This window comes from Chanodichthys erythropterus, chromosome 2, assembly GCF_024489055.1.
Source record: "Chanodichthys erythropterus isolate Z2021 chromosome 2, ASM2448905v1, whole genome shotgun sequence".
In the NCBI taxonomy this organism is placed as follows: Eukaryota; Metazoa; Chordata; class Actinopteri; order Cypriniformes; family Xenocyprididae; genus Chanodichthys; species Chanodichthys erythropterus.
This window is the reverse complement of record NC_090222.1, coordinates 32879186-32904494: the sequence shown is the minus strand read 5'-3', so window position 1 is coordinate 32904494 and position 25309 is coordinate 32879186. Positions and strand designations below refer to the sequence as shown.

The 25309-nt window shown below is 39.4% G+C and overlaps 1 protein-coding gene across 1 annotated transcript in view; it reads right to left on the bottom strand.

The window, feature by feature from the left end:
* Window positions 1-681: 681 nt before the first annotated feature.
* adam22 (ADAM metallopeptidase domain 22) overlaps window positions 682-25309 on the bottom strand; it is an 83635-nt gene continuing 59007 nt past the window's right edge. The window contains exons 16-31 of the mRNA XM_067410564.1: window positions 25213-25284; window positions 25034-25126; window positions 24872-24952; window positions 24298-24348; window positions 24138-24201; window positions 23622-23727; window positions 22373-22492; window positions 22131-22299; window positions 20690-20801; window positions 15861-15951; window positions 15481-15534; window positions 14556-14756; window positions 11865-11965; window positions 11701-11767; window positions 7705-7828; window positions 682-1693 (exon numbers count right to left, since the gene is read on the bottom strand). Coding sequence (XP_067266665.1) covers window positions 1673-1693; window positions 7705-7828; window positions 11701-11767; window positions 11865-11965; window positions 14556-14756; window positions 15481-15534; window positions 15861-15951; window positions 20690-20801; window positions 22131-22299; window positions 22373-22492; window positions 23622-23727; window positions 24138-24201; window positions 24298-24348; window positions 24872-24952; window positions 25034-25126; window positions 25213-25284 — 1527 coding nt within the window. The 3' untranslated portion in view covers window positions 682-1672. The remainder of the gene's footprint in view (window positions 1694-7704; window positions 7829-11700; window positions 11768-11864; window positions 11966-14555; window positions 14757-15480; window positions 15535-15860; window positions 15952-20689; window positions 20802-22130; window positions 22300-22372; window positions 22493-23621; window positions 23728-24137; window positions 24202-24297; window positions 24349-24871; window positions 24953-25033; window positions 25127-25212; window positions 25285-25309) is intronic.

Genomic DNA, 25309 nt, shown 5'->3' with positions numbered 1-25309 from the left:
AAGGTGTCTGAATAAATTTTGGTTTGACTGTATGTAAAAATCAAAGTGTGCTGCGCAAGTCCTGAAAAGTGAAGCCAAAACATTTTGATCGCCCCCAGGTGGCTGGATGCAGTATAGCTCATAAACCCCACCCTCTCCATGTAATCAAATGGGACGTGAGACAAACTAAACAATCAAATTACACTTTGAATGATTTGTTTCCAAAGATGGTTTCTGTCATTTTTGGTAGTTTTTAATCACACTGATGTATATTCAAGTGTTCGTTTTTTAAACAAGCTTGGGTTTAGTTAGTTATTTGATGCTATAAAAACGGTGGTTTGACATCATGATTGATAGCTGAGAAAGTTGAACGAAGTAGTCACTGAGGATTTTCGGGAGGAGATTGGAGCTTCGATTTTAATTTCTACATTTCCATAACTGTTTATTTCACACCGACATAATGAGTTGTTCTGCAGTAAACTGTACTAACTGATTCTGCGGGAGTGTGGGCGTGGCCTTGACACCACGGCTCCACTTCACGCTCACTACTGCTCAGACTCGGGTTTCAAGATGTCAGCACCATATTCGGTCATTGGCGGCTTCACTTTTTTATAATGGCAGAGAGTGAATGTGCGTCTTCAATCTTTTTTTAGTCTATGGTTAAAATGCAGAACAAAAAATCTGTTGCTATTTCCGTTTCATCACAACATTTTTAATAGCACCTTCAACTACTCTATCTGAAGTAGAAGTGTGCACATTACAAGAACGTCGGTGACTGCCATGTGCTGCTCAATCCGGGACGGATGGAGAAAACATGAAATGGCACTTCTGTCTTGTAGCGTGCGCTAGGCTTGAGATGGATTCTGTAAATTTAGGAAGACGATCACAGGACTGACACACTAAAGCAGAAGAAAAGTTCCGCCACGCTCTCCACAACCAAACATTAAAAGCGAAAAATACTACAATCTCACATTTCACTCTGAATTATATGACATATGTACAAAATTCTCTGAGAAAAGGTGACCGGATGATGTTCTGGTGATGCGGGCATGAGAGGACGTTTGAGACGTGATTGAATCTTACCAGCCTACAGAGCTGTCCTTCGATACATGCGGCACCCTTGAGTGAAAGATCTTAAAACATTTGTACATCGTTACACTACAAGGAATCGATAAACATGTTTTCTCATGCATACAGCAGTAGGTTCTACAGTGACAGCGTGCGTTCAAAACAATGGTTAACTTCCTGCTCCTGCATGAGCTTCTTGCACCCGGGCAACAAGGGCACCAATCACAAGACAGCTTGTGTTTGGAGGCGGGCCAGGCTGTGTGTGGGGTCACGAGAGGGGGCGGGGTTTAATGAGGGCACGAGTGGCTGCTGTTGTCTCTGTATCTGCTCAGCACGGCTGCCATTCTGGGTTTGTGTCGTGATGAAATCGTGTTCCTGAGTCCTTTTTACGAATGACAGCGGGAATGGGAATCTGATGCCGCACACCTCAACATCCAGGGTAAGACGGCTCCATGCCACAAATGCTGAACAGACATCGGAGGAGACCACGCCCAACTCTTCCATTCACTAGTCCCTTGTTTCTCCATTTGAATTCCTTATTTTCTTACTGGTTTCATTTTCTCATTCATACAAAAGCAGAGGAAAATCCTTACGGAGTTTTGCAGACCAGTTTCGAGGAGTTCTTTTATATTGACGTTTCCCACAGCTGAAAAATGAACACACGCTAGTAAATATGACTCATGTTATTTAATAAAACAACTATTCATCTACTTTTCAGAACAAATTCAATTTGTTATACACAACTTTTAGCAGATATACACTTAATAAATGTAAAGACACATTAAAAATAACTATTTAAAATACACAGAGCATTAAAAAAACGCAACTCAGACTGCTGAACTCCAGTCAAGCTAATAGTGATGAAAATAGTGTGCATGCTTATTATGATTATTCTAGTAAACTGCGGGCAGTGCAAAAAGACGGCCTTTGAAGTGTTTTCACTGAGTTGATCAGTCTTCGGCAAGAAACGCTATACACTCAGATAACACCAAACCCTGTCATTTTCTTCTTAAGAAAAAAATACGTTCTTACATTCATTTTCATAACTTCTTTCTTAAGAAGATTTTCGTGAATCCGGCCTCTGAACTCCTGTCAAGCCAGTCACTATGAAAAAAGTGTGCTCGCTTATTATGATTATTACGGTAATCAGCAGGCAGTGCAAAAAGACGGCCTTTGAGGTGTTTTTGATCAGCGAGTCTTCGGCTATAACCACTATACAATCAGATAACACCAAAACCTGTCATTTTTGTGCAAAGAAAAAAAAGATGATCTTAAAGGGTTAGTTGACCCAAAAATGAAAATTATCCCATGATTTACTCACCCTCAAGCAATCCTAGATGTATATGACACAATCGGAAATATATTTAAAAATATCTTCCAAGCTTTATAATGATAGTGAACGGGGGGCGACATAAAGGCCTTCTGAAGCGAAGCGTCCTGATTGTTCCCTGAAGGTCCACCAAATAACGTCTTCCAACCCTTAAAAGAACTCCACATCGTGACTGTCTCTGAACATTATCAGAATGTCCACTGGTGTTAAGGATGTTGTCTAGTAACGTTCCCAAAACGTTCAGAGACGGTCACGATGTGGAGATCTTTTAAGGTTTGGGGAACATTATTTGGTGGACCTTCAGGGAACATTCAGGACGTTATGGGAATGTTTTGGGGACTATTACTATAGTACGTTCTGTTAACTTCCCAAATGTCCTCTTTGTAACGTTCTTGCACGACCATAAAATAACCAAAATAGAACGTCCCCCTAATCTCATATCAGGAACGTTATTAAATGACCAATAGAGGACCATGTGGCAACATTCAGTTAATGTCCCAAATATCCTCATTGTAACGTTCTTATGTGACCATAAAATTAACCAATTTGGAGTGTCCCCCTAAAATCATATAAGGAACCTTGAACTGCAGCACTTTCATTACCAAAAGAGGATGTTTTAGGAATGTCCCAAATGTTCTGTAAAGGTTCAGAATTTTTGTCACCTTTAGGGAACTTTTAGGCAACATTGTGCAAGGTCCTGAGAATGTCGCCTTCTACGTGGGTGTTTTATAGAAAATAATAAAGTTTGAAATCACCGTTATGGAGGTGAGCGTTTGCTTTAGTTGAGCTCTTGATTCTTGACATTTTAACATCAGATTTACTCTGGCTGCTTTAACTTTGTTTCCAAAACATGCAAAAAATGTGAGAAAATTTAGATCAAATTAAATTGGTTATTTAGTGATGGTGATTCACTGAACCTCTCTAGAGACTAAACTCTGAGTGTATTAACTGCTAGTTTTGCATTAATTAATGGTTAGGTTTTTTTTTTTTTTAATTCTTTATACTGACCGAGCTTTGTCTTTTAGACTCACACAGACATCATGAATCAGTGTATGAACCTCAACAATGGTGACAATAAACTAAAATCTTTTTTGTGTCTTTAGTAGCTTGTTTTGTGATGCTCAGAGTTAATCTGTTTATCTGAAAATTTTGTCACCATTGTTGAGGATCACACGTAGAATCTTGATGTCTGTGTGAATCTACATGATGCTGTCTGAACCATTTCTGCATAAGGATAAAAACTTTCAAAATGTCAAAGAAGGACAGGAATTTATGCACTATCACAGGACTACAACAACATGAAAGAAATACATTATTCAGAGATTAGTGAATAAGGCCACTGTATGATGATATATTCATCAACAATGAGCAACCAAATGCATTTGATCAGATTTTTTTTCTCACATTTTTTTTTTTTTGTAACAAATGTGCTTTAGAAACACACAGTTATAACAAATGGTGAAAAAGTAAAGTCAAAACCTCAAGGGTCAGGAGCCCAACTAAAGCAAGCGCTTACCTCCGTAATGGTGACATTTATAAATTTTGATAAAACCAACAACTCATTAAGAAGATTTGTATGAAAGAAATAAAATCAGAGTGGTTTCTAAAGGCCAGAACACACCAAGCCGACGCCGACGCACGAGTGGAGACGAAAGCAGACTGCGGGGTTTGCTCACGTCGGCAGCGTCTGTGTCCAAAGTTGCCCTGGCACACCAAACCGACGCTAAACAGCCGACGGCCAAGCAGCACATCAGTTCTGCGCCTGCGTGAGATGAAATGCCTTTCAGAAACAGCAGGCGGCAGTAGTTGAGCAGCCAATCAGAATGATCAGATGGCCCGACGGACCGACGAGCTCCAACGCCGATTCAACATTTCGAATCGGCCAAAAAAAGGCCGACGAGGACCAACTTCAGCCGACGGTGCGGAACCCACTGAGAAAACTTAGTCGGCCGACGAAGAAAAACTGCCCGACGGCTGACCGTCGGCTTGGTGTGTTCCGGCCTTAATAAGTGAAGATGCAGAGATCTAGAGATATCTGTTAGAGTTTACACCGCGTTCTGTGTGATTTAGAGCACAGCAGAACTCGGTCAGATAAAGGCTTATTAATGAAAGTTCCTGTCAAAAAAATTAATTGTATTAAAAGGGCAGCTATAAAAAGCCAGTGTTGAGCAGCAAACAGGTATTTGAAGCTTCTGGTGTCTCTGGAGTCTCAAGAAGCTCTCCATGCAGGCTGGCAGTTGTGCGTAAAGATGCATTTCAGCCACTCCAAACCAAACCTCACAAAGAGAAACATTTACAGTGGGTTTAGAATTACATGAAAACTCATTTTTTAAATAGTTTTATTCACTGACTAATGCTGTACTACAATAGATGGTCTAAACGAATGGATTTCTGGATGGTTGGTGAATGGCCACCACGTTCCAACAAGACTGCGATGTCAGCAAGGATCTGGTGGGTGATGATTTGGGCTGGAACATTGGGAAGTGAGATGGAAGGTCCCTTTAGGGTCTCTGAGGGTATTAAAATTACTTTGTGTGAAGTTCATAACTGGCCATTTTCAGCTATGATATAAAAAGGAGGATAGTGCCTTCTGAAATACAATGCACCATGCACTATCCCATTCTGCAAAAAAAACACCACAGCAATAAAACTGTTTGAAATGTATTTCTACACCCACTGTAAATGTTTCTCTTTGTGAGGTTTGATTTGGAGTGGCTGAAATGCATCTTTAAGCACAACTGCCAGCCTGCATGGAGAGCTTCTTGAGACTCCAGAGACACCAGCAACTTCAAATACCTGTTTGCTGCTCAACACTGGCTTTTTTAGCTGCCCTTTTAATACATTTAACTTTTTTGACAGGAACTTTCATTAATAAGCCTTTATCTGACCGAGTTCTGCTGTGCTCTAAATCACTCACAAATCTCATTATAATTCAATAATCTCCATTCAGTTTCACAAAATATTAGTTGTTTTCATGCCTTTTGCACAACATTGCACCATTTCATGCTTTTCATCTTCAGAAAGATCTTTCTTCCTCTCCATATTGCATGAGAACTGTGACTTGCTTAAATTATTTTGTCTGACATTGATACCAGTTATCTAAAAAGACATGGATAAATAAACAAACAAACATTTTCTTAGAAAAATTAAAATCTCAATGTTTGGAACGTAGTGTAATGTTCTGTTTCTGTTATCTGAGTTTTGTGAGGTTACCACTGTGCTGGATAGTAGAGCCTGTGCTTTAGTCAGTGATGATCCAGAAACACTGATGCTCTGCTGCATGTTGCTTTATTTAAAGGCTGCAGTAATTGTGTAGTTGCTGATGCAGTGATACAGCAGTTACGTTAGCTCATGCATGTGCTGTTGTCAGCTAATGACTTACTGCAAGAGATTTGCATTTTAAAGAAAAGGTTTCATAATAATAATAATTCAGAAAAGCTTTATTTTTTTCTGTAAGACATTTAAGAAAAAAATTGTTTTTGTTTGAACAGCCACTTTTGTTAGTCAATTTAGCTCTAATTTTCAATTCAATTTTTTGACAAGGGCAGCAGGGACGTTCTGAGAGCATTTCCAAATAAAATATGGTTCCTTAAACGTTCAGAGAACGTCTTGAATGTTCTGTGAAGGTCCACCAAATAACGTTCCCCAAACCTTAAAAAAAACTCCACATGGTGACTGTCTGTGAATGTACTGGGAATGTTACTAGACAACGTCCTTAACACCAGTGGGGACATTCTGAGAATGTTCCGGGAACGTAAAATTTATGGAGGACCTTCACAGAACATTCAAGACGTTCTCTGAATGCTTAGGGAACCATACTTTATTAGGAAATGTTCTCAGAACGTCCCTGCTGCCCTTATCAAGAAAATTTAATTGAAAATTAGAGATAAATTGACTAACAAAAGTAGCTGTTCAAACAAAAACTAAGTTTTCTTAAATGTCTTACAAAAAAGCTCTTTACAGATAATTCCTGGATTAATATTACAAAACCTTTTCTTTAAAATGCAAATCTCTTGAAGTAAGTCATTAGCTGACAACAGCACATGCACAAGCTAATGTAACTGCTGTATCACTGCATCAGCAACTACACAGCTACTGCAACCTTTAAATAAAGCAACATGCAGCAGAACATCAGTGTTTCTGGATCATCACTGACTGAAGCACAGGTGCTACTCTCCAGCACAATGGTAACCTCACAAAACTCAGATAACAGAAACAGAACATTAAACTCTAACAGATCTCTCTAGATCTCTGCATCTTCACTTATTACAAACCACTCTGACTTTGTTTCTGTCATACAAATATTCTTAATAAGATGTTTTTTTTTGTTTTATCAAAATTTATATTACATTTATGTTACATTCTTGTATGACCACAAAATAACCAAAATAGAACGTCCCCCTAAACTCATATCGGGAAAGTTATTAAATGACCAATAGAGGACCATGTGGGAGCATTCTGTTAATGTCCCAAATGTCCTCATTGTAACGTTCTTATGTGACCATGAAATAACCTAAATGGAATGTCCCCCTAAAGTCATATAAGGAACCTTGAACTGCAGCACTTTCATTACCAAAAGAGGATGTTTTAGGAATGTCCCGAATGTTCTGTAAAGGTTTGGAATTTGTCACGTTTTGAGAACTTTTAGGGAACACTGTGCAAGGTCCTGAGAACATTGCCTTCTACGTGGGAGGTTACTCTTGTGGTACAAGTCGGCTTGTGCAGTATTTTGATTTATACAGTTAAAAAAAATTGTATATTTTTCTTACAAAAACCCATCGCTTCACTTCAGAAGGCCCTTATTAACCCCCTAGAGCCGTATGGATTACTTTTATGATGGATGAAGGTTTTTTTGTGCTTTAAAGTATGGCCCCCCCTTCACTACAATTATAAGGCTTGGAAGACATTTTAAATATATCTCAGATTGTTTTTGTCTGAAATAAATCATATACACATAAGATGGCTTTAGGTTGAGTAAATCATGGGATAATTTTTACTTTTGTGTGAACTATCACTTTAAGAAAATATTTGAGAACTTTCCAAGAATTGTACTTAAGATGAATTCAAAGAAATTTCTTAACTTTTTTCTTACAACGTTTTTGTCAATTTAGTTTACTTGCTACTACGTGCTTCATATGATCAGTGGACAGACCATTGTAAAAGCTCTAAATTTCGTGCATATGCTCCTGTAGCTGCGCTCCCACATTATAGTGTAGAAAATGTAGTGTGCTAAATCATAATTCTGATGGAATTGTCTAAATATTTTGATCCTGAATACCTGAAATGTGCTGAATGATAAAAAGAGGCTGACGTGTGGCAAGTCTTACCCTGGCACTCTGTCTGTTCGCCTTCCTCTCTTCATCCGGAAGGGGAGGCATGGGGTAGGGATATCTCCGGCTGGAGGCGATGGAGCCCGTTGAAGAGGTGGGTGATTTGGCCGGTGACAGTGTCCTGTGTTATCAGAGAGATGTGACATTAGTCTTGAAGTTTGTGAACTGGACAACAGCGTCAAGATCCAGAACAAACATGGAGCGGTCACCTTTGACCCCTTGAAGAGGTCAGAGGGAGTGTTTTCAAGGCAAGCCATCATCCAAAATCACTAACTTCATCAGTCCTTGCCACAAAAATACCCACTGGCTCTTACTGGAGACTGAAGCTGGGCAGATACTGCAAGCACAATGTAGTGCTTTTGGGATGTTTAACGAACAAACATACCCGGCGTCATGTGGGCTTACAAACATGGCGGACATGATGAGGTGATCAGGACAGACACAAGTGATTATCATCATAGAGAATATGGCAGCCATACGTTGATGACATTATAGAGTGCAAAAGCGACACACATTAAGCAGCAGCTGGCATGCAGAGAGGGGACACTGAGTGTGAGAGCGACAGAACAGTGAAAGAGGAATACAATACAAAAAATCATACAAACACAAGAGCTTTAACTACAGTCAATGAGGCTGGTTTGGTCTTTTGATGTACACACACAGATGCACAAATACAACAACCGACACTGAGCACCTGAGTGAATCTCACGAAAACACATACTAGTTACATTTCAGTCCAAAATCAAAAGAAAAAAATTAGGTTGAGTAAAATTAATTACATAGTTATAGCTATATCTAAAAAGAAATATACCCATTTTTAAAGGACAGTTCACCTAAAAAAGAAAAATTGCCCATGATTTACTCACCCTCAAGCCATCCTAGGTGTATATGATGATCTTCTTTCAGATAAACACAATTGGAGATATGTTTAAAAATATCCTGACTCTACCAAGGTAGTGAAAGGGGGCATGTTTTGAATTCATTTGCATTCATCCATCGTAAATATAATTCAAATGGCTCCAGGTGGTTAATAAAGGCCTTCTTAAGGGAAACAATGGGTTTTTGTAGGAAAAAATATCCATATTTAAAACTTTATTAACCCCCTGGAGCCGTATGGTTTATATTTATGATGCATTTTTGGGGGGCTTCAAAACATGCGCCCCCGTTCACTACCAATTATAAAGCTTGGAAGAGCCAGCATATTTTTAAATATCTCCGACTGTGTTCGTCTGTAAAAAGACAGTCATATATACCTAGGATGGCTCGAGGGTGAGTAAATCATGGGATGATTTTCATTTTTGCGTAACCTATCCCTTTAAAGGAACACTCCACTTTTTTTGAAAATAGGCTCATTTTCCAGCTCCCCTAGAGTTAAACAGTTGAGTTTTACCGTTTTCGAATCCATTCAGCCGATCTCCGGTTCTGGCGGTACCACTTTAAGCATAGCTTAGCATAGTTCATTGAATCTGATTAGACCGTTAGCATCGCGCTTAAAAATGACCAAAGAGTTTTGATAGTTTTCCTATTTAAAACTTGACTCTTCTGTAGTTAAATCGTGTACTAAGACCGACAGAAAATGAAAAGTTGCGATTTTCTAGGCTGATATGGCTAGGAACTATACTCTCTTTCCGGCGTAATAATCAAGGAACTTTGCTGCCGTTCCATGGCTGCAGCAGGCGCAATGATATTACGCAGCGTCTCTCACATACGTCTCCATGGTTGCAAGGCACGTTCCCTGTGCAAGCAGGGGCTCACGGGCGCTGCGTAATATCAGGTAAAACTCAACTGTTTAACTCTAGGGGAGCTGGAAAATGAGCCTATTTAAAAAAAAGTGGAGTGTTCCTTTAAGTTAATTTTTCCCACACAGGCCACTCCCAAAGTCTTAGGACATTTGACCTTTTTAAAAATAGTTTTGTAATTATAACTAATTGGTGATTCTAATTAATAGTAACTTTTAATTGTATTACAGTGAAAGAACTACTGTAGTATTTTTGTTTAAATGAGAATAGATTAAAGGTAGTACAAAAATGTGTATAACTGCTTTACAATAAATAAAAAAAAACTATTTCATTTAATAATTTATTTGAATTACAGTAATGGGAATTTTGGATTTAATGTTATTTGTATTACTAATGTTTGAATAATGTCACAATGCAACAAAAACCTTAATGGGCCTAAAAAATATGTGGAAAATTATTTCTGGTGATTTTGGGGTGAAATCTGATCTTGGTTTTGTGAGATGATCATATGAAAGGCATTCCTGGATACTTGCATCTCATGGTTATTGATGTTTACATCAAATGATCTACTGAATAACAAATGCCTTCCGTCTCCTTTAAAGACAAGTGGCCAGTTATATTATGACGTATGATTGGAAGATTTCTAATGACAAACATTTAAGATTCATGATTACAAAACTCTGGATGTTAATCCTTGAAATTGCAGAAATGCTCATGCACTTTAAAAAAAATGTGACATTGCAGTTACATTTGTAGCTGTTGGAATGGAATAATACACGTTTAGAAGATCAAAAAGAAACAAATACATTGAAATGAATGTTCGGTTTTGAGAGGATCTGCCAGCGAATGCTCTTCAAACCCTAACGCTCAGCTCTCATCTCTGAAAAATGATACTTGGTCAGGGAAACAAACAACTGAGGAGGGAAACTGATGGATAGGGGACAGATATAATGCAGTCTGATGTTATTGTACCTAATAAAAGGTCCTTCAGTGTTTTTATTCACATCTTCTACCCATTTAGTTACATAATACTCTGATTTGACGCATGGGGTTAAATACCTGCAGGAGGAGGATGGGAAAGGAGCGATGGTGAAAAGAGAGAGAGAGAGAAAAGGGGAAGGGTGGGGGGAGATGAGAAAGAACGGGAGAGGTAGGAGAAAGAGGAGAAAGAAGGAAGTTGGTAAAAGACAGCAGCAGCACTGACATTCTTTACGGTCCAAGATGCAGGTGAGAGATCAGACAGCAGTTCAGACTACAGCACCTACACAGATATCATCAAGCTTTTTCGCTTTGTGGCTGGTGCTGGACAGAACAAAATGAAGACACAGCTGCTGTAACATCAGCATCCAATTGACCTTAGTTCACAGAAAAAATTAAAATGTGTCTTCATTTACTCATCCTCATGTCATTGCAAACCTATATGACTATATGGCAAAATGTTCCTTTCCATTCAATGAAACTGAATGGGGAAAGGAGCTGGTAAACTTCTAAAATGACAAAAACAGACAACATAAAATGCTGTTCATTTGAACTTTCTGTCCATCAAAGAATCCTGACAAAAAAGTATCACTGTTTCCACAAAAATATTAAGCAGCACAACTGTTTTCAATATTGATAATATGTACTTGAACACCACATAAGCATATTAGACAGAAAGACAAAGTCATTCAGGTTTGGAGCAACATGAGGGCAAGTAAATGATGACAGAATGTTTATTTTTTGAGTGAACTATTCCTTTAAATTTAACTTTTCCACAACCATCAAGCTAAGCAACGTTAAAGCACATCACAGAAGTGCAATGCCGCTTGCTAATGCATTTTTGTCTTGCTTGAGACTTGAACGAATATTACAAAATGAAGTAGTTGTATTTGTGTAGGTCAGCTGAATGTTGTTCTTTGTTTTAGTTGTGGTCAGTTTGTCGCATGCGTTTGAAAAGGAGAGTTCAAGTGCAGAAACAAGCGTCAAGCTGAAATCAGAATCTGAGTGTATATTGGGTTCATACAGATGAAGACGTGCAGGTCTGTTTCAGCGTGCTGTTCGTTCCGGAGATTAAACCAATGCACACATCAATGCACACCCAAAACCAGAACAAACCAGCAATTACTCCAAAACACACAGAACAAAGTTTCAATGATTTAACTTGGACACACTGCAGTACTGATACATGGCACAGAGTTTAAGACTCGATGCAAAGTCCAACATCCACCCTGTGTTTCCACATGGTAAAGAACTTTGGCAACACTGAATCTCTTACTCTGTGGAGTTGGAGCGAGGACGAAACTTCTTTCCCTTGAGCTTCTTGCGGGTACCTGTGATGTTTCCTGTAGTGACAGAGGAGATGAACATGTGATATGAATGCTGAGATTAATCTGATGCAAGCTCTGTCATTTAGAGCTGATGCATTTATGGATGTGTTACCTTGCCATGAGTTGCTCCTGGGTCGTCCATTTTCACAGACGTCAGAGATGTGCTTGGCATCTGGGATTCTTTCACTCCAAGAGTGAGACAGACCGTTAGATCTTCAGACCAAAGAACAGAGAAATTCTCTTTTAAGTTCATTAAATGGAATTACAGAGGTTCTGTATGAGGAAAACAAATGGCTGAGAGACGTCACATGGCTCATTCCTACTTAGCAGTACATTTTAATGTGCCTATCATGTCTTAATATATTGGGTACAATATTAAAATAACTGTTATTAAAGATAGAAAGATTAGATTAGTTAGCTTTCTTTTATCACAATATCACAATTGAGTGAATGCGGGGTGATTTTCTCATGTCTCTGTGTGCTGCACTAACTTCTAACATTTAGCAATATATTAAGCAACAATGCAGGTTTTTTTTTTCTCAAATTAAAATGTCTAACAAAACAAGTTTTCATTCAAAATATTGTTGCAGTTTATAATAATTTTATAGGTTTAGTCCTCAATTTCAGTTTTTATTGACATCACTGTACTACATCATGTACTTCCTTAAAGTTCTTAACTAAATTATAACAACTGCAGTATTCATTTTTAAATACAGCATTTGTAAATCATTGCAGAGATCAAAATATACTGTGAAGCAGGTATGGTCCATATCACTGTGATGAGCAGAACAAACACACTGAGATGAGCGAGATGAGCATGAGATCATGGAGATGGGACACCATGAAGACAAAGACTTACTTACAGCCTCAGTATTAATGGTACTAGAACCTGATAGGACTTTAACAATAGCCAAGAAAGAGACAAACAGACAGTTATAGCATTTTGAGCCAACAACACAAATCCGCAGTGGAGAAGTCATCAAGAAGCAATAAAAACCAGCAAGTATTGACTAAAATGGCATCTTGTAGAAGGGACTGCATGCTTAAACTTAAAGTCTGTGCCAAATAAAACAGGAATTATTTCATACTTTTAATAATATAGCTCAGAGTCAAATGCATGAATTGGCCCTTAAAGGATTAGTTCACTTCAGAATTAAAATGTTCTGATAATTTACTCCCATGTCATCCAAGATATGGGAGCTTTAGCGGAAGTTCTACACGGAAAACTCTAATGCACGTCATTGCTCATTATCTAACCAATCATTACACGTCACCTGAGTATATAAGTTGTGTTCCCACCCACTATTGTGTTCGCAGATACCATCGCCAGCGTTCACCCCCATCCTCCCCACCACCACCAGGTCAGTCCCTGTCCATACAATGGGAGTAGGCTCCACCCCTACCTTCATCTTAAGGCAGGATCTGCAAACGTCTGCTACAATCCAGATTGTACTATGGACGGGGCCTACGCCAAAGAACTGTATCATATATCATTGATTTTTACATTCAAACTGTTGAATAAATCGTATTCAAACGTTTCTTTGCTTCCCGAGTCTTTCTGGTAGAAGTTTATATCTTTCTTTCTTCAGTCGGAAAGAAATTGAGGTTTTTGAGGAAAACATTCCAGGAATGTTTTTCTCCATATTGTGGACTTCACTGGGGTTCACCGGCTTGAAGTCCAAATTGCAGTTTCAGTGGAGCTTCATAGGACTTTACATGACCCCAGCTGAGGAATAAGGGTCTTGTCCAGCGAAATTGTCATTTTTAAAAAAAAATAATAATAATGTATATACTTTTTAACCACAAATGCCCATCTTGCACTAGCTCTGCAATGTGCCACGCATTACGTTATCACGTTGGAAAGGCCACACGTGATGTACGTGAAAGTACCAATCCAGTGTCTACAAAGCGAATGTAGTCTTTCTAGGTCAAACGGTCTTTACAAAAAAAAGTTAAAACAATGATGTTTGACAATTTTGAAATTGGAGTTGAAAATAAGTTTTTCACCCTACCGTGGTATTTCCGGCTACATCATGCGTGACCTTTCCAACGTGATTACATAATGCGTGCCGGATTGCAGAGCAGTGCAAGATGAGCATTTGTGGTTAAAAAGTATATACTAGATAAGACCCTTATTCCTTGTCAGGGATTGTGTAGAGCCCTTTAAAGTTGCATTTAAAAATGCATTTAAAATATGGAGAAAAATCCTGGAACGATTTCCTCAAAAACCTTAATTTCTTTTCGACTGAAGAAAGACAGACAAACATCTTGGATGACATGGGGGTGAGTAAATTATTAGGAAATTTTAATTCTGAAGAGATCCTTTAAAAAGAAAAACAATCTTTCTTTATGAGATTTCTTTAATATCTCAGTTGTATCTCCTAGACAGTAATGAGACTAAATTCAGAGTAAATGGTGACTTTTGCTCTGAGACGTCTCTCCTAAGGAAAATGCCCCACTAATCTCACATGTGTCTCCTCTAGAGTTTCAGAAGAAATTACAATGTCTCAGACTGTGTTCAGATTTACAGATACCTAAAGACTGCAATCGAAAGTTTTGTACTCAGACATTACTCATCAATTTTTTAAGACTCTGAGCTCTAAGCTTTAAGACTCTCTGTCACCAATTTTGCTCATTTATGTCAAATGTCTCAAAAGTATTTTCACAGAAGCATCTGAGACAAAGTTGATGCTTAAATTAAACAATTGAAAACTCCAAGTCTTTTAAGCTCTCAAAGTAAACTTTAACAATTTTTTAGCAGAGCAGGCAAAGCGATGAAGATGAAGATGGAGATGAAGCACACCTGAAGCCGAACAGAGAGATGTTTTGGCTGATGGAGGGGATAGAGGGGGTGAAAGAGCAGGTGTTGATCTGGAGGTGAGACAGGTAAGCAGACCTCTTCTTGGAGCTGCTTCCAGAGTTTGAGCTCACGCCCTGCGGCATATCACTGTAGAGAGAATCCGCGTCTCCAGGCTTCTTCACGTAATCACCTGGAGGCATTTGACTGACAAACAGAAAAAGCATTGATCTGAAAACTGGGCTGGGAATATCATCCACCAGCAAAATCTGATCCCTTAGAAAAATATATACACTACCGTTCAAAAGTTTGGTGTCAGTAAGGTTTTTGTTGAAAGAAATTAAAACTTTTATTCAGCAAGGATGCATTAAATTGATCAAAAGAGACAGTAAAAACATTTATAATCTTACAAAAGTTTCTAATGTTTATATTTTTGAAATGAATCTTGTTTTTTAAACTTTATATTCAACAAAGAATCCTGAAAAAACAATGCATCAGTTTTCACAAAATATTAAGCAGCACAACTGTTTTCAACACTGATAATAAGAAGAAATGTTTCTTGAGCATCAAATCAGCATATTAGAATGATTTATGAAGGATCATGTGACACTGAAAACTAGTGTAATGATGCTGAAAATTCAGCTTTGCATCACAGGAATAAATTACATTTAAAAAATATTTAAATAGACAATATTACTGTTTGTACTGTATTTCTGATCAAATAAATGCATTGGTGAGCATAAGAGACTTCTTTCAAAAATATAAAAAATCTTACCTACCCAAACTTTTGCCACAATGTAATACTTAGGGTAATATGCTTGTTCAAATCCTTATATATGAGCATTAATAACAGCCTTAGAAATAATTCAAAACTTTCCTTTACACAACACATAAAAGCGCAATCATAAAATGAAGAGAAAGCTGAACAAACCGACAGAATCTTCTGTGTACTTCAGATTCAACATACTGACGCTGTCTGTAGCTCCTTCGTGGGGAGAAAAAAAAATTAACAAAATAAACATCAAGAGAAAATCATAAGAAAAGAACAAATCTAAATATAAAATGGCAATTTAAAGGGACAGTTCACTCAAAAATGTCATATCATTCCAAAGCTGTATGTATGACTTTTTCTCTTCCGTGGAGCACAACAGGGAAATTTATGAATATCTCTGAGATGCTCTTCAGAGAAAGACATTCAAGTTTGGAACAATATGAGGGTGAGTACAATTTTCATTATTGGATGGACTGTCACTTTAGGCAAAGTTTAATAATGTTTTCAGCTAGTGAGACATCTGTAGTCATGTGACTCACTTGTATCCCCATGCAGAAATGCCTAGAATCAGTGCAAGGACCAGGATAGAGCCAGCGATGGCCCCGATGATGATGTTAGTAGTTGTGATGCCTGTCAGAAGAACAGAATGTTTAATCTGTTGCCATGGCAACTAGCAGACAACACTGACCTGCAATCATCTGGACAAAGCAAAATTAGAATCTTGATCATGATTCATATTTATGTTTGATTTAGAATTTTGTTTGTTTTGTCCGGTTGACCGCATGACAAAATCAATCTGGAATAAAGACAGATAGAGACAGGAACTAGAAAAAAGATTTAGATCAAAATTCATGACTCGTTCTCTCCACGGAGGCTGTATGTTAAAGACATTCATACAAATCAAATCCATAAAACAGGGTATATGACGAGGTTTATAACAACACAGCACAGCAGATAAACACTGTTAGCTTTCATTCAGACAGAAACACGGAGGAATGATGGGGTGAGTGAACGACAAAACGACAGAGAAGAAACAACAACAAACAACAACTCAAATCTAAACTCACTGTCACTCCAGCAAAAGACATGAGCCTGTCCACAAAGAACGAGTGCATATAAACAAAAGCCATGAAACAGAAAAATCAAAAGAGAAATTAAAAGCGTGTGAAATGTGTGAGTGGTGAATGAACTGTTGAACAGGAATATGATAACAGAACAGAATAACAGACTAATGAAAAATGAAATTATTATATCTTGATATTTTTAAACATATTTGTTAAATCCTAATATTTATGTATTTAGTTTTTTCAATAACAGGAGCCATCAAACTTAGTCTAACTATGGAAGCTTGTTTTCACCATGAAATAAAAAATAAAAAAGGTGATTGCGAACTTTTATCACACAATTCTCACTTTTTCTTCTTGCAACTGCGAGATATAAACACAATTGCCAGTTATAAAGTCAGAATTGCAAGTTATACAGTCAGAATTGCGTGATATAAAGTCAGAATTGAGAGTTATAGTCAGAATTGTGAGATATAAACACATTTCTGAGAAATATAAGTTGCAAGTTTGTATCATGAAATTCTGACTTTATAACTCACAATTGTGTTTATATCTCAAAATTCTGAGAGAAAAAGTCAGAATTGTGACATATAAAGTCAGAATTACGTGATAAAAACTCGCAATTGCAAGAAAAAAAAGTTACAATTACAACTTTATATCTCCCAATTCTGACTTTATACCACGCAATTCTGAGAAAAAAAAGTCAGAATTGTGAGATAAAAAGTTGCAATTACCTTTTTTTTTTTTTACAAGCTTCCATACCTAACAGTCCTAACCTAATTAGATTCAAACTAGGCTATGAAACGATTGATCGCGATTAATCACATACAAAACAGCTTGAGTTTGCCTAATATACAGTATGTGTAACGATCACCGTCTGTTCCTGTCACTCCCCGGACTACACTTCCCACAAATCTCCCTGTCAGTCACATGTTAACTATTGTTGCAATTTCTGAGCGTTTCTATCCTGTCTGCCTGCTTGTTATCGTTCCTGCCTGTTTCTTGTTTTTGACCCGTTGCTGCCTGTCCTGATCCTTGCTTTGTATACCGACCTGTGAGTTATATCTGCCTGCCTTGTGACCTACCGCCTGTACCCTGACTACGACCCTGCCTGTCCTTTGCTGCTCCTGTTTGTTCCTGATTGACCCTGCCTGTACGACCATTCTCATTCTTAATAAAACGCTGCACTTGGATCTCCTGCCTGAGTCCCCATTCGTAACAGAATACTTCGCCAAACCAAGATCCAGCAGCTACCGTGAGTGTTTGTCTCATCCAGCATCAGCATGGACCCAGCAATGTGTCTTGTCAGCCTTCGTCAAGGTAACTGTACCCTGGAGGCACATATTCAGAAGTTTCTGGATATAGCCCACTTATCTGATCTACCCGACTGTGCCCTCATTGACTTTTTTATTTATGGATTAAACCAACCACTTAAGGACTATGTATTCACCAATGGTCCACGAGGGTCGTTCGTGGAGTTCTTGGACTTTGCCCTGCTCACCGCTGGTTCAACTTTTACTGTGGGGGTCGCGGAGGAACGCGACACCGTGCTGAACCACATAATGGCTGCCGCGCCAATGGACACTCACAAAATGGCGGCTACCATCACAACAACAGTTCACGTCTCCACTGATCGCCCAGAGTCACGTCACGTCTCCACTGATCGCCCAAAGCAACGTCACGCCTTCGCTGATCGCCCAGAGCAACGTCACGCCTTCGCTGATTGCCCAGAGCATCGTCCCGTCTCCGCTGATCGCCCAGAGCAAAGTCACGTTGCCGCTGATCGCCCAGAATCACGTCACATCTCCGGATCTGTCTGGGAGTGGAGAGGGTTGCGTTCCAGTGTGGCTGATCCACCGCTGATGTCGGCGCGTGCGGCTGGAATTCCCAAGCATCAGTCGGCCTCTTCGCTCTCAAGCCAGCCGGTCGCTTCGCTCTCAAGCCAGCCAGCCGCTTCGCTCTCAAGCCAGTCTGCCGCTTCGCTCTCAAACCTGCCGGTTGCTACGCTCTCAAGCTCGCCGGTTTCAACGCTCTCAAGCTCGCCGGTTTCAACGCTCTCAAGCTCGCCGGTTTCAACGCTCTCAAGCTCGCCGGTTGCTATGGACTCTTGTTCGCCGATTGCAGTGGACTTAAGCACCCTGGACGCGATGGACGAAATGGCTGCTTTGCCAGTGCCCACGGGCAAGATGGCCGCCCCTGCGGTGCTCAAGGATGCAGGGGTTGTTCCAGCCATTGAGTCCGCTTCAGCCAGTGAGTCTGCTCCAGAAACCGCTCCAGTCGGTGAACCATCGCCTCATCCTCGGAAGAGGAGGAGGAGGAGGAAGAAGGCTCCTTCTGTTCTTCCCCCTCTTACGTCCAAGCGTCTTGTCCTGCCGGCGCCACCTGTGCTTCTTGCCCTGCCGGCGCCACCTGTGCTTCTTGCCCTGCCGGCGCCACCTGTGCTTCTTGCCCTGCCGGCGCCACCTGTGCTTCTTGCCCTGCCGGCGCCACCTGTGCTTCTTGCCCTGCCGGCGCCACCTGTGCTTCTTGCCCTGCCGGCGCCACCTGTGCTTCTTGCCCTGCCGGCGCCATCCACGCTTCAAGCCCTGCCGGCGCCATCCACGCTTATAGCCCTGCCGGCACCATCCACGCTTCCAGCCCTGCCGGCGCCACTCAGGAGTCTTGCCCTGACGGCTTCACCCACACGCCTGGCCCTGCCGCTGCCACCCGAACCCCTTGCCCACGAACCTGCGACGGGCCCCGCTGAAATCCCCAAGAACTTTTTGGGGGGGGGCAGTATACCTAGGGGTGGGGAGTTTGTGGGTGGGAACCCTGCACGGCCGCGGTCATCAGCGGTCCCTGAACTGCCGTGGCCGCCCTTGCCACCTGACCTGCCGTGGCCGCCCTTGCCACCTGACCTGCCGTGGCCGCCCTTGCCACCTGACCTGCCGTGGCCGCTTGAGCCACCTGACCTGCCGTGGCCGCTTGAGCCACCTGACCTGCCGTGGCCGCCTGAGCCACCTGACCTGCCGTGGCCGCCTGAGCCACCTGACCTGCCGTGGCCGCCTGAGCCACCTGACCCGCCAGGGTGGTCGAGTTCCTGGAACCTGCATTGGGGACCCTGTTCATGTCCGCATACCAGTCCCCAATGCACCCACCCCCCCTCCCTAGCTGTTCCATTTACGTCGCGAGGACGCGCCTTCCGGGAGGGGGGCGTTATGTAACGATCACCGTCTGTTCCTGTCACTCCCCGGACTACACTTCCCACAAATCTCCCTGTCAGTCACATGTTAACTATTGTTGCAATTTCTGAGCGTTTCTATCCTGTCTGCCTGCTTGTTATCGTTCCTGCCTGTTTCTTGTTTTTGACCCGTTGCTGCCTGTCCTGATCCTTGCTTTGTATACCGACCTGTGAGTTATATCTGCCTGCCTTGTGACCTACCGCCTGTACCCTGACTACGACCCTGCCTGTCCTTTGCTGCTCCTGTTTGTTCCTGATTGACCCTGCCTGTACGACCATTCTCATTCTTAATAAAACGCTGCACTTGGATCTCCTGCCTGAGTCCCCATTCGTAACAGTATGTGGGTAAACTGTGTGTAATTAATATGTATATATAAATACACACAAATGAATGTATATATTTAAGAGAAATGTTGTGTACACAATATTTTTATAATATAAATTATATAAAAATATAACTAAATGCATATACTTGTAAATATTTCTCAAATATATACATGAATGTGTTTGTATTTATATATACATAATAATTACACACAGTTCACCCACATATATTAGGCAAATTCAAATGTTTATTTTTTATGTGATTAATCGCGATTAATCGTTTGACAGCCCTAATTTAAACAGTTTTACGTAAGAACTAATTTTATGTAAAATGTCTAGTAAATAATCTATAAGTTCTATTCTGTTCACTAAATAAAAAAAAATAAAGAATTTAAAAAAAATTCCTTCAGTGTGTTAATATCGCTGGTGCCACTGTTTCATGTTGTGCTTAAGAAAATCTTACTATAGTGGTAAATCGCTGTAATGCACTGCATCACATGGCTTATTACTTTAATTTTGACATATTTTATTTGTGTTATTGAAATTACGTATGAAATATGTTCAGAAATGGCACCTCTTCTAATTTTTAACTTTGGTAATGAAGAGTTCACACTTGCTGGAGGCCTTTACATATAACCACCATGTCTTCTGTCATCATCTTTTTTGTGTGCAGATAAAGGATCTCTGAGTAGTGGAAGTATGACTGGTTCTGTGCATCATCCTTTTGTGAAGTCTAAGAGAAAGTGGAAGTTTGGCCTACCTGATGGTCTGGAAGTGGGACGCACCAGCAGGTAACTCAAAGGAGAGGTGGAGTTACAGTCCTCACCTGCCCAGCCCAGGTTACACACACACCTGAGCTCATTACTGCACACCTACAACACACACACACAAAGATACCACAGTAATGAACAGCATTTCAACTAAAAGCTACAATAAAATTACATGCAGGAATCAGTCAATCGTTTATTTATATATTAAATATTTGGGGTACAGCATGATTTGAGAAAAAAAAATAATTCTAAATTATACAATTTAAAGGGAGGGTTGCATGCGATTTCACTTTTTTAACTTTAGTTAGTGTGTAATGTTGCTGCTTGAGCATAAACAGTATCTGCAAAGTTACAGCGCTGAAAGTTCAATGCACACGGAGATATTGTCTTTTAAAGTTATGGCATTTTATTGCCTACAAAAACGGGTGGTTTGGACTACAACAAGCTTCTTCCCGGGTTGGTGACATCATAAACCCTTGCTATTAACATAAACACTGCCCCTGGGAACACGCAACAAAGTGGGCGAGGCCATGTGGCGCAGCATAATGAAAGCGGAAGAGTTGTTTACACCGAACGCGAGCTGTGCGACGCATCAAAAGATATAGAACCCATTATTATCTGTGATATTTTCTACACTGGATGCAACTACTCAGGCATGTATTTACTACAGGAAAGCTTTAATCAGGATAAAACTGTATATTGAAAGCTAACAAACAGCAGTGACAGCTTATCTAAACACTTTGACACACATACTAAATGAAATACCATTCATAAACATCCTTCAAAAGCCGCGATCGCAGAGGTTCTACTTTCTCCTCTTCATCTGGGTCTGATTTGGCTCAATTTGATACAGCAATGTAGGCGCTATTATTTACTTTCCACCTAAGCGCGTAACTACGAATGGTAAGGGGCGTGGTGTTTCCGGACACTTCAGCGAATCACGACAGACTGGGCCAGTAACCAACCTGCTGACCAATCTGAGCACATTGCGTATGTCGGAGGGAGTGGCTTCATAGAAGCAGGAAGTCAAACGAGCCGTTCATATGACAGTGGAAACAGAGGTGTAGAATTAAGATAAAATATATGAATAATACAGCATTTAAAAAAAACGAAGCATTAAGACATGTTAAACTGTGCCCCCAAAACACAATCAAGCCTAGAAAAAAAAAACATGTAACCCCCCCTTTAAAAGTTATTTAATTGTTTCTTTTTAATTAAATTTAGACTAATTATTATTGTTTTTTTATTATTATTTATATATGCATAATAAAATATATTTAAATACACTCATTTTATATATTTGTTCAGCCAAAATGTATTTTTAGCTTTAATTTGTTCTATTGCATGTTACAGTTAATGTCATCATTTCAGCTGAAACTGGATCAGTGGGTGACACAACTGTCCCAGTTCAAACCACACACAATCTCTCACCCCATGTCCGGAGCAGATCACCCTTTCATTGGTGCCGGGGCACGTGCTGAAGTTAAACTCTTGCACTGGGAGGCATTTGTGGTTAAAGCAGATGCGATCCGTCCCACATGCTGTTCCATCCTCTACGTATCCCAGATCAGTGTCGCCGTCAATCAGCACATGCCCTCCACTGAAACATTCACACTTACTTTAGGAAAATCAATCAACACATAGAAACCTGAAGTGAGTGTCTCTGACTGTACCTGCAGTCCAGTGAGGCGCTGTGCTGGGCCACTGAGAAAGAAGTCAAACCTCCCTGTAACTCCCCTAGTCTGGGTGCTGGAGAAATGTTGGAGCAGAGCAGGTATCCACAGTGTACATCCCTGAAAACACACATGTGCACACTTTTTAATCTCTTGTTTTTCTAAGTTAACTAATCTTACACATGCTTTAAAGGGGTAGTTCAACCAAAATTGAAAATTCTGTCATTAATTACTCACCTTCATGTTCCAAACCCATAAGACCTTTGTTCATCTTCGGAACACAAATGAAGATATTTTTGATGAAATCCGAGAGCTTTCTGATTCCCCATAGAAAGCAATGTGATTCTCGTCTTAAGACATTAAGTTTGAACCCTGTAGTCACATGGACTATTTTAACAATGTCTTTACTACCTTTCTGGGCCTTGAAAGTGGTAATTGCATTGCTGTCTATAGAGGGGTCAAAGAGCTCTCAGATTTAATAAAAAATATCTTAATTTGTGTTCCGAAGATGAACGAAGGTCTTACGGGTGAGGAAAGACATGAGGTTGACTAATTAATTAAAGAATTTTCCGTAAACTAACCTTTTATTGACTTAAATTAAATGTGATCAATACTAGTAATTAAAATGAAAATAATACCATAATAATCATGAAAAAAGTAGCACAGGGTTCCTTTAAAAATTGGAAATTATGGAATTTTAAATGTATAAATATATGAAGAGTTCCATTGCAAAAACCTGAAAGTGTCATCTGACATTATCTTCTAAAATGATCATATTTATCAGACTCCTATTTATGTTTCATTATTTCACTTTAATGGCAATGAAAAGGACTTACAGATTGCCATTAAAGCGAAATTACTGAACCTAAACATAGAAGCCTGATAGAATAAAAATTTCAGATGGCACTTAGAGGCTTTTGCAAGTCTTCAAATTTACACATATATATCAGGGGCGTTTCCTCCAAAGAAGCAAGGGAGGCAGTTCCTCCTCAAAAAATTAGGATGAGAAAATAATCCATATTACAAAATTAAAACAATGTAAATGTTACAAAATGTGACAAGAAGAAGTGTACAAGTCACTTGTTTTTCTAAAGGAACACTGTCCAACAGCGACACCCACAGGTAAAGTTACGGGGGAGTCCACGTCTCTTGTGCCTCTCTTGGAGCTCATAGAGAATGAACAAAGCCTGTAGCGTGCGGTGGGTTTTGTGGGGGAAAAGTTAAACTCAACTATGACAGTTAAACTCACTGTTTTTTGCACTGAATCCAGGTGTCTTTGTCACGGCCACAGTTGCCCTTTTCTGTGCCCTCAATGTTGAGTTTCTCATAGCAAAACTTATCAGCCGATGTTGCTTCTTTAGAAACAAAAACATCACAAAGTCACACAAGAACCACCCACAAAAAAAAAAAAAAAAAAAATTTAAAAAAGCAGGAAGAAATTTTATTATCGTTAACTAAAACTATTAAAAATGTTTTTGGTAATTAAAATATAAATATCAGAAATTAATTCGAAATGTTGCATTGGCAGCTAACTTAAATATGTTTACGTTGAAGTTACATGGAAAATTACTACAACTAAAACTATATATAAAAAAAAAACTATATTAAAGCTAAATATAAATATTAAAAAAACTAATAAAAATGACAAAAGCACAAAAAATTACTAAAACTAAAATGGAAACTGAAAATATAAAAATAAAAGCAAATTCAAAATATATAAATACTGTAATAGTATATAAATAATACTAAAATAACTGTCACTCACTCTCTCCCCAGAGGTACTTGCACTGCCTGTCCTTGGTTTTGCATCTGCCATTGAAACATCTTCCCTGAAATTAGATAAAATGAAGAAAAATAGGTCACATTGACATATCACATAATATAAAATAATAAATTGCCACTATATTTCATATATAATAGCTCACTTGGTCTTTCTCACATGTGTACCCATCCATCTTGTGCAGGTTTGGAGGACACTGTGAAAAATATATTGAGTTTTACACTTTAAATGTAACATATACCATTCAAAATTCTTCACTCTAGAAAAGTAAAAGAGCATGTTTATATTGGTATATAATTTACTGTTTTTAAAAGTATGTAATAACTATGCAGTGCAGTCCATATACCAGTAGGATTTGTGAATTTTATGTATGCATGGAATGACCTACTAGATTTGCAGACAACACTGTATGGAACTCAATGTGTTTGACAATGTAGTAATATCTTGACTGCCAAGTGAGTGCCATATATTAAATTAAAATTAAAAGATTAATATGCAAAAAAAAAGATAGATGATAACTGGACAGCACTCACTAAAAAAGGCATGCAACATGTGACCTAATTGTTCAAAATGTTTAGTCACATAAAAAATTTTTTTTTTTTTTCTTTTTAAATTGTATACAGTATCCAGTACATACTGTGCAGTATGCTAGTATTTCAAACAGCCAAACTCTGTTGTATTAGTCCATTAATTCTACTGCTGTAAGATGTGTTGTTCACCTGGCTGGAGTTCCCAGTGCACATTTCCGGTATGTCACAATCATTGACAGCCTCACGACAAATTTCACCCATAAACTCCAGCTACAGAAACAGCACAATGATCATTAAAAAAAATCTAACAAACAGAAGGCTGCAGATTTTCTTGTACCACTCAGCGCATACCTGGCAGTTTTTACAACAGAGACCATCACTGCATTTGGCTCCCTGAGTCAACATACATTTCTTGCAGCAGTTCTCCCCTTCTCTAGCACACTCCTGCATAAAGACAGGGGGGAAAAAAAACAGATTACATAAGCAGTATCAGATTATTGTGATCATGATGTTGATGTAAGATCACTCACGGCTGGGCTTCCACAGTCACACTCTTCTCCTGCCTCCACAAAACCATTTCCACACTCTGGAGGATCCAAGAGCTACAAAAAGAGAGAAGGAGAGAGA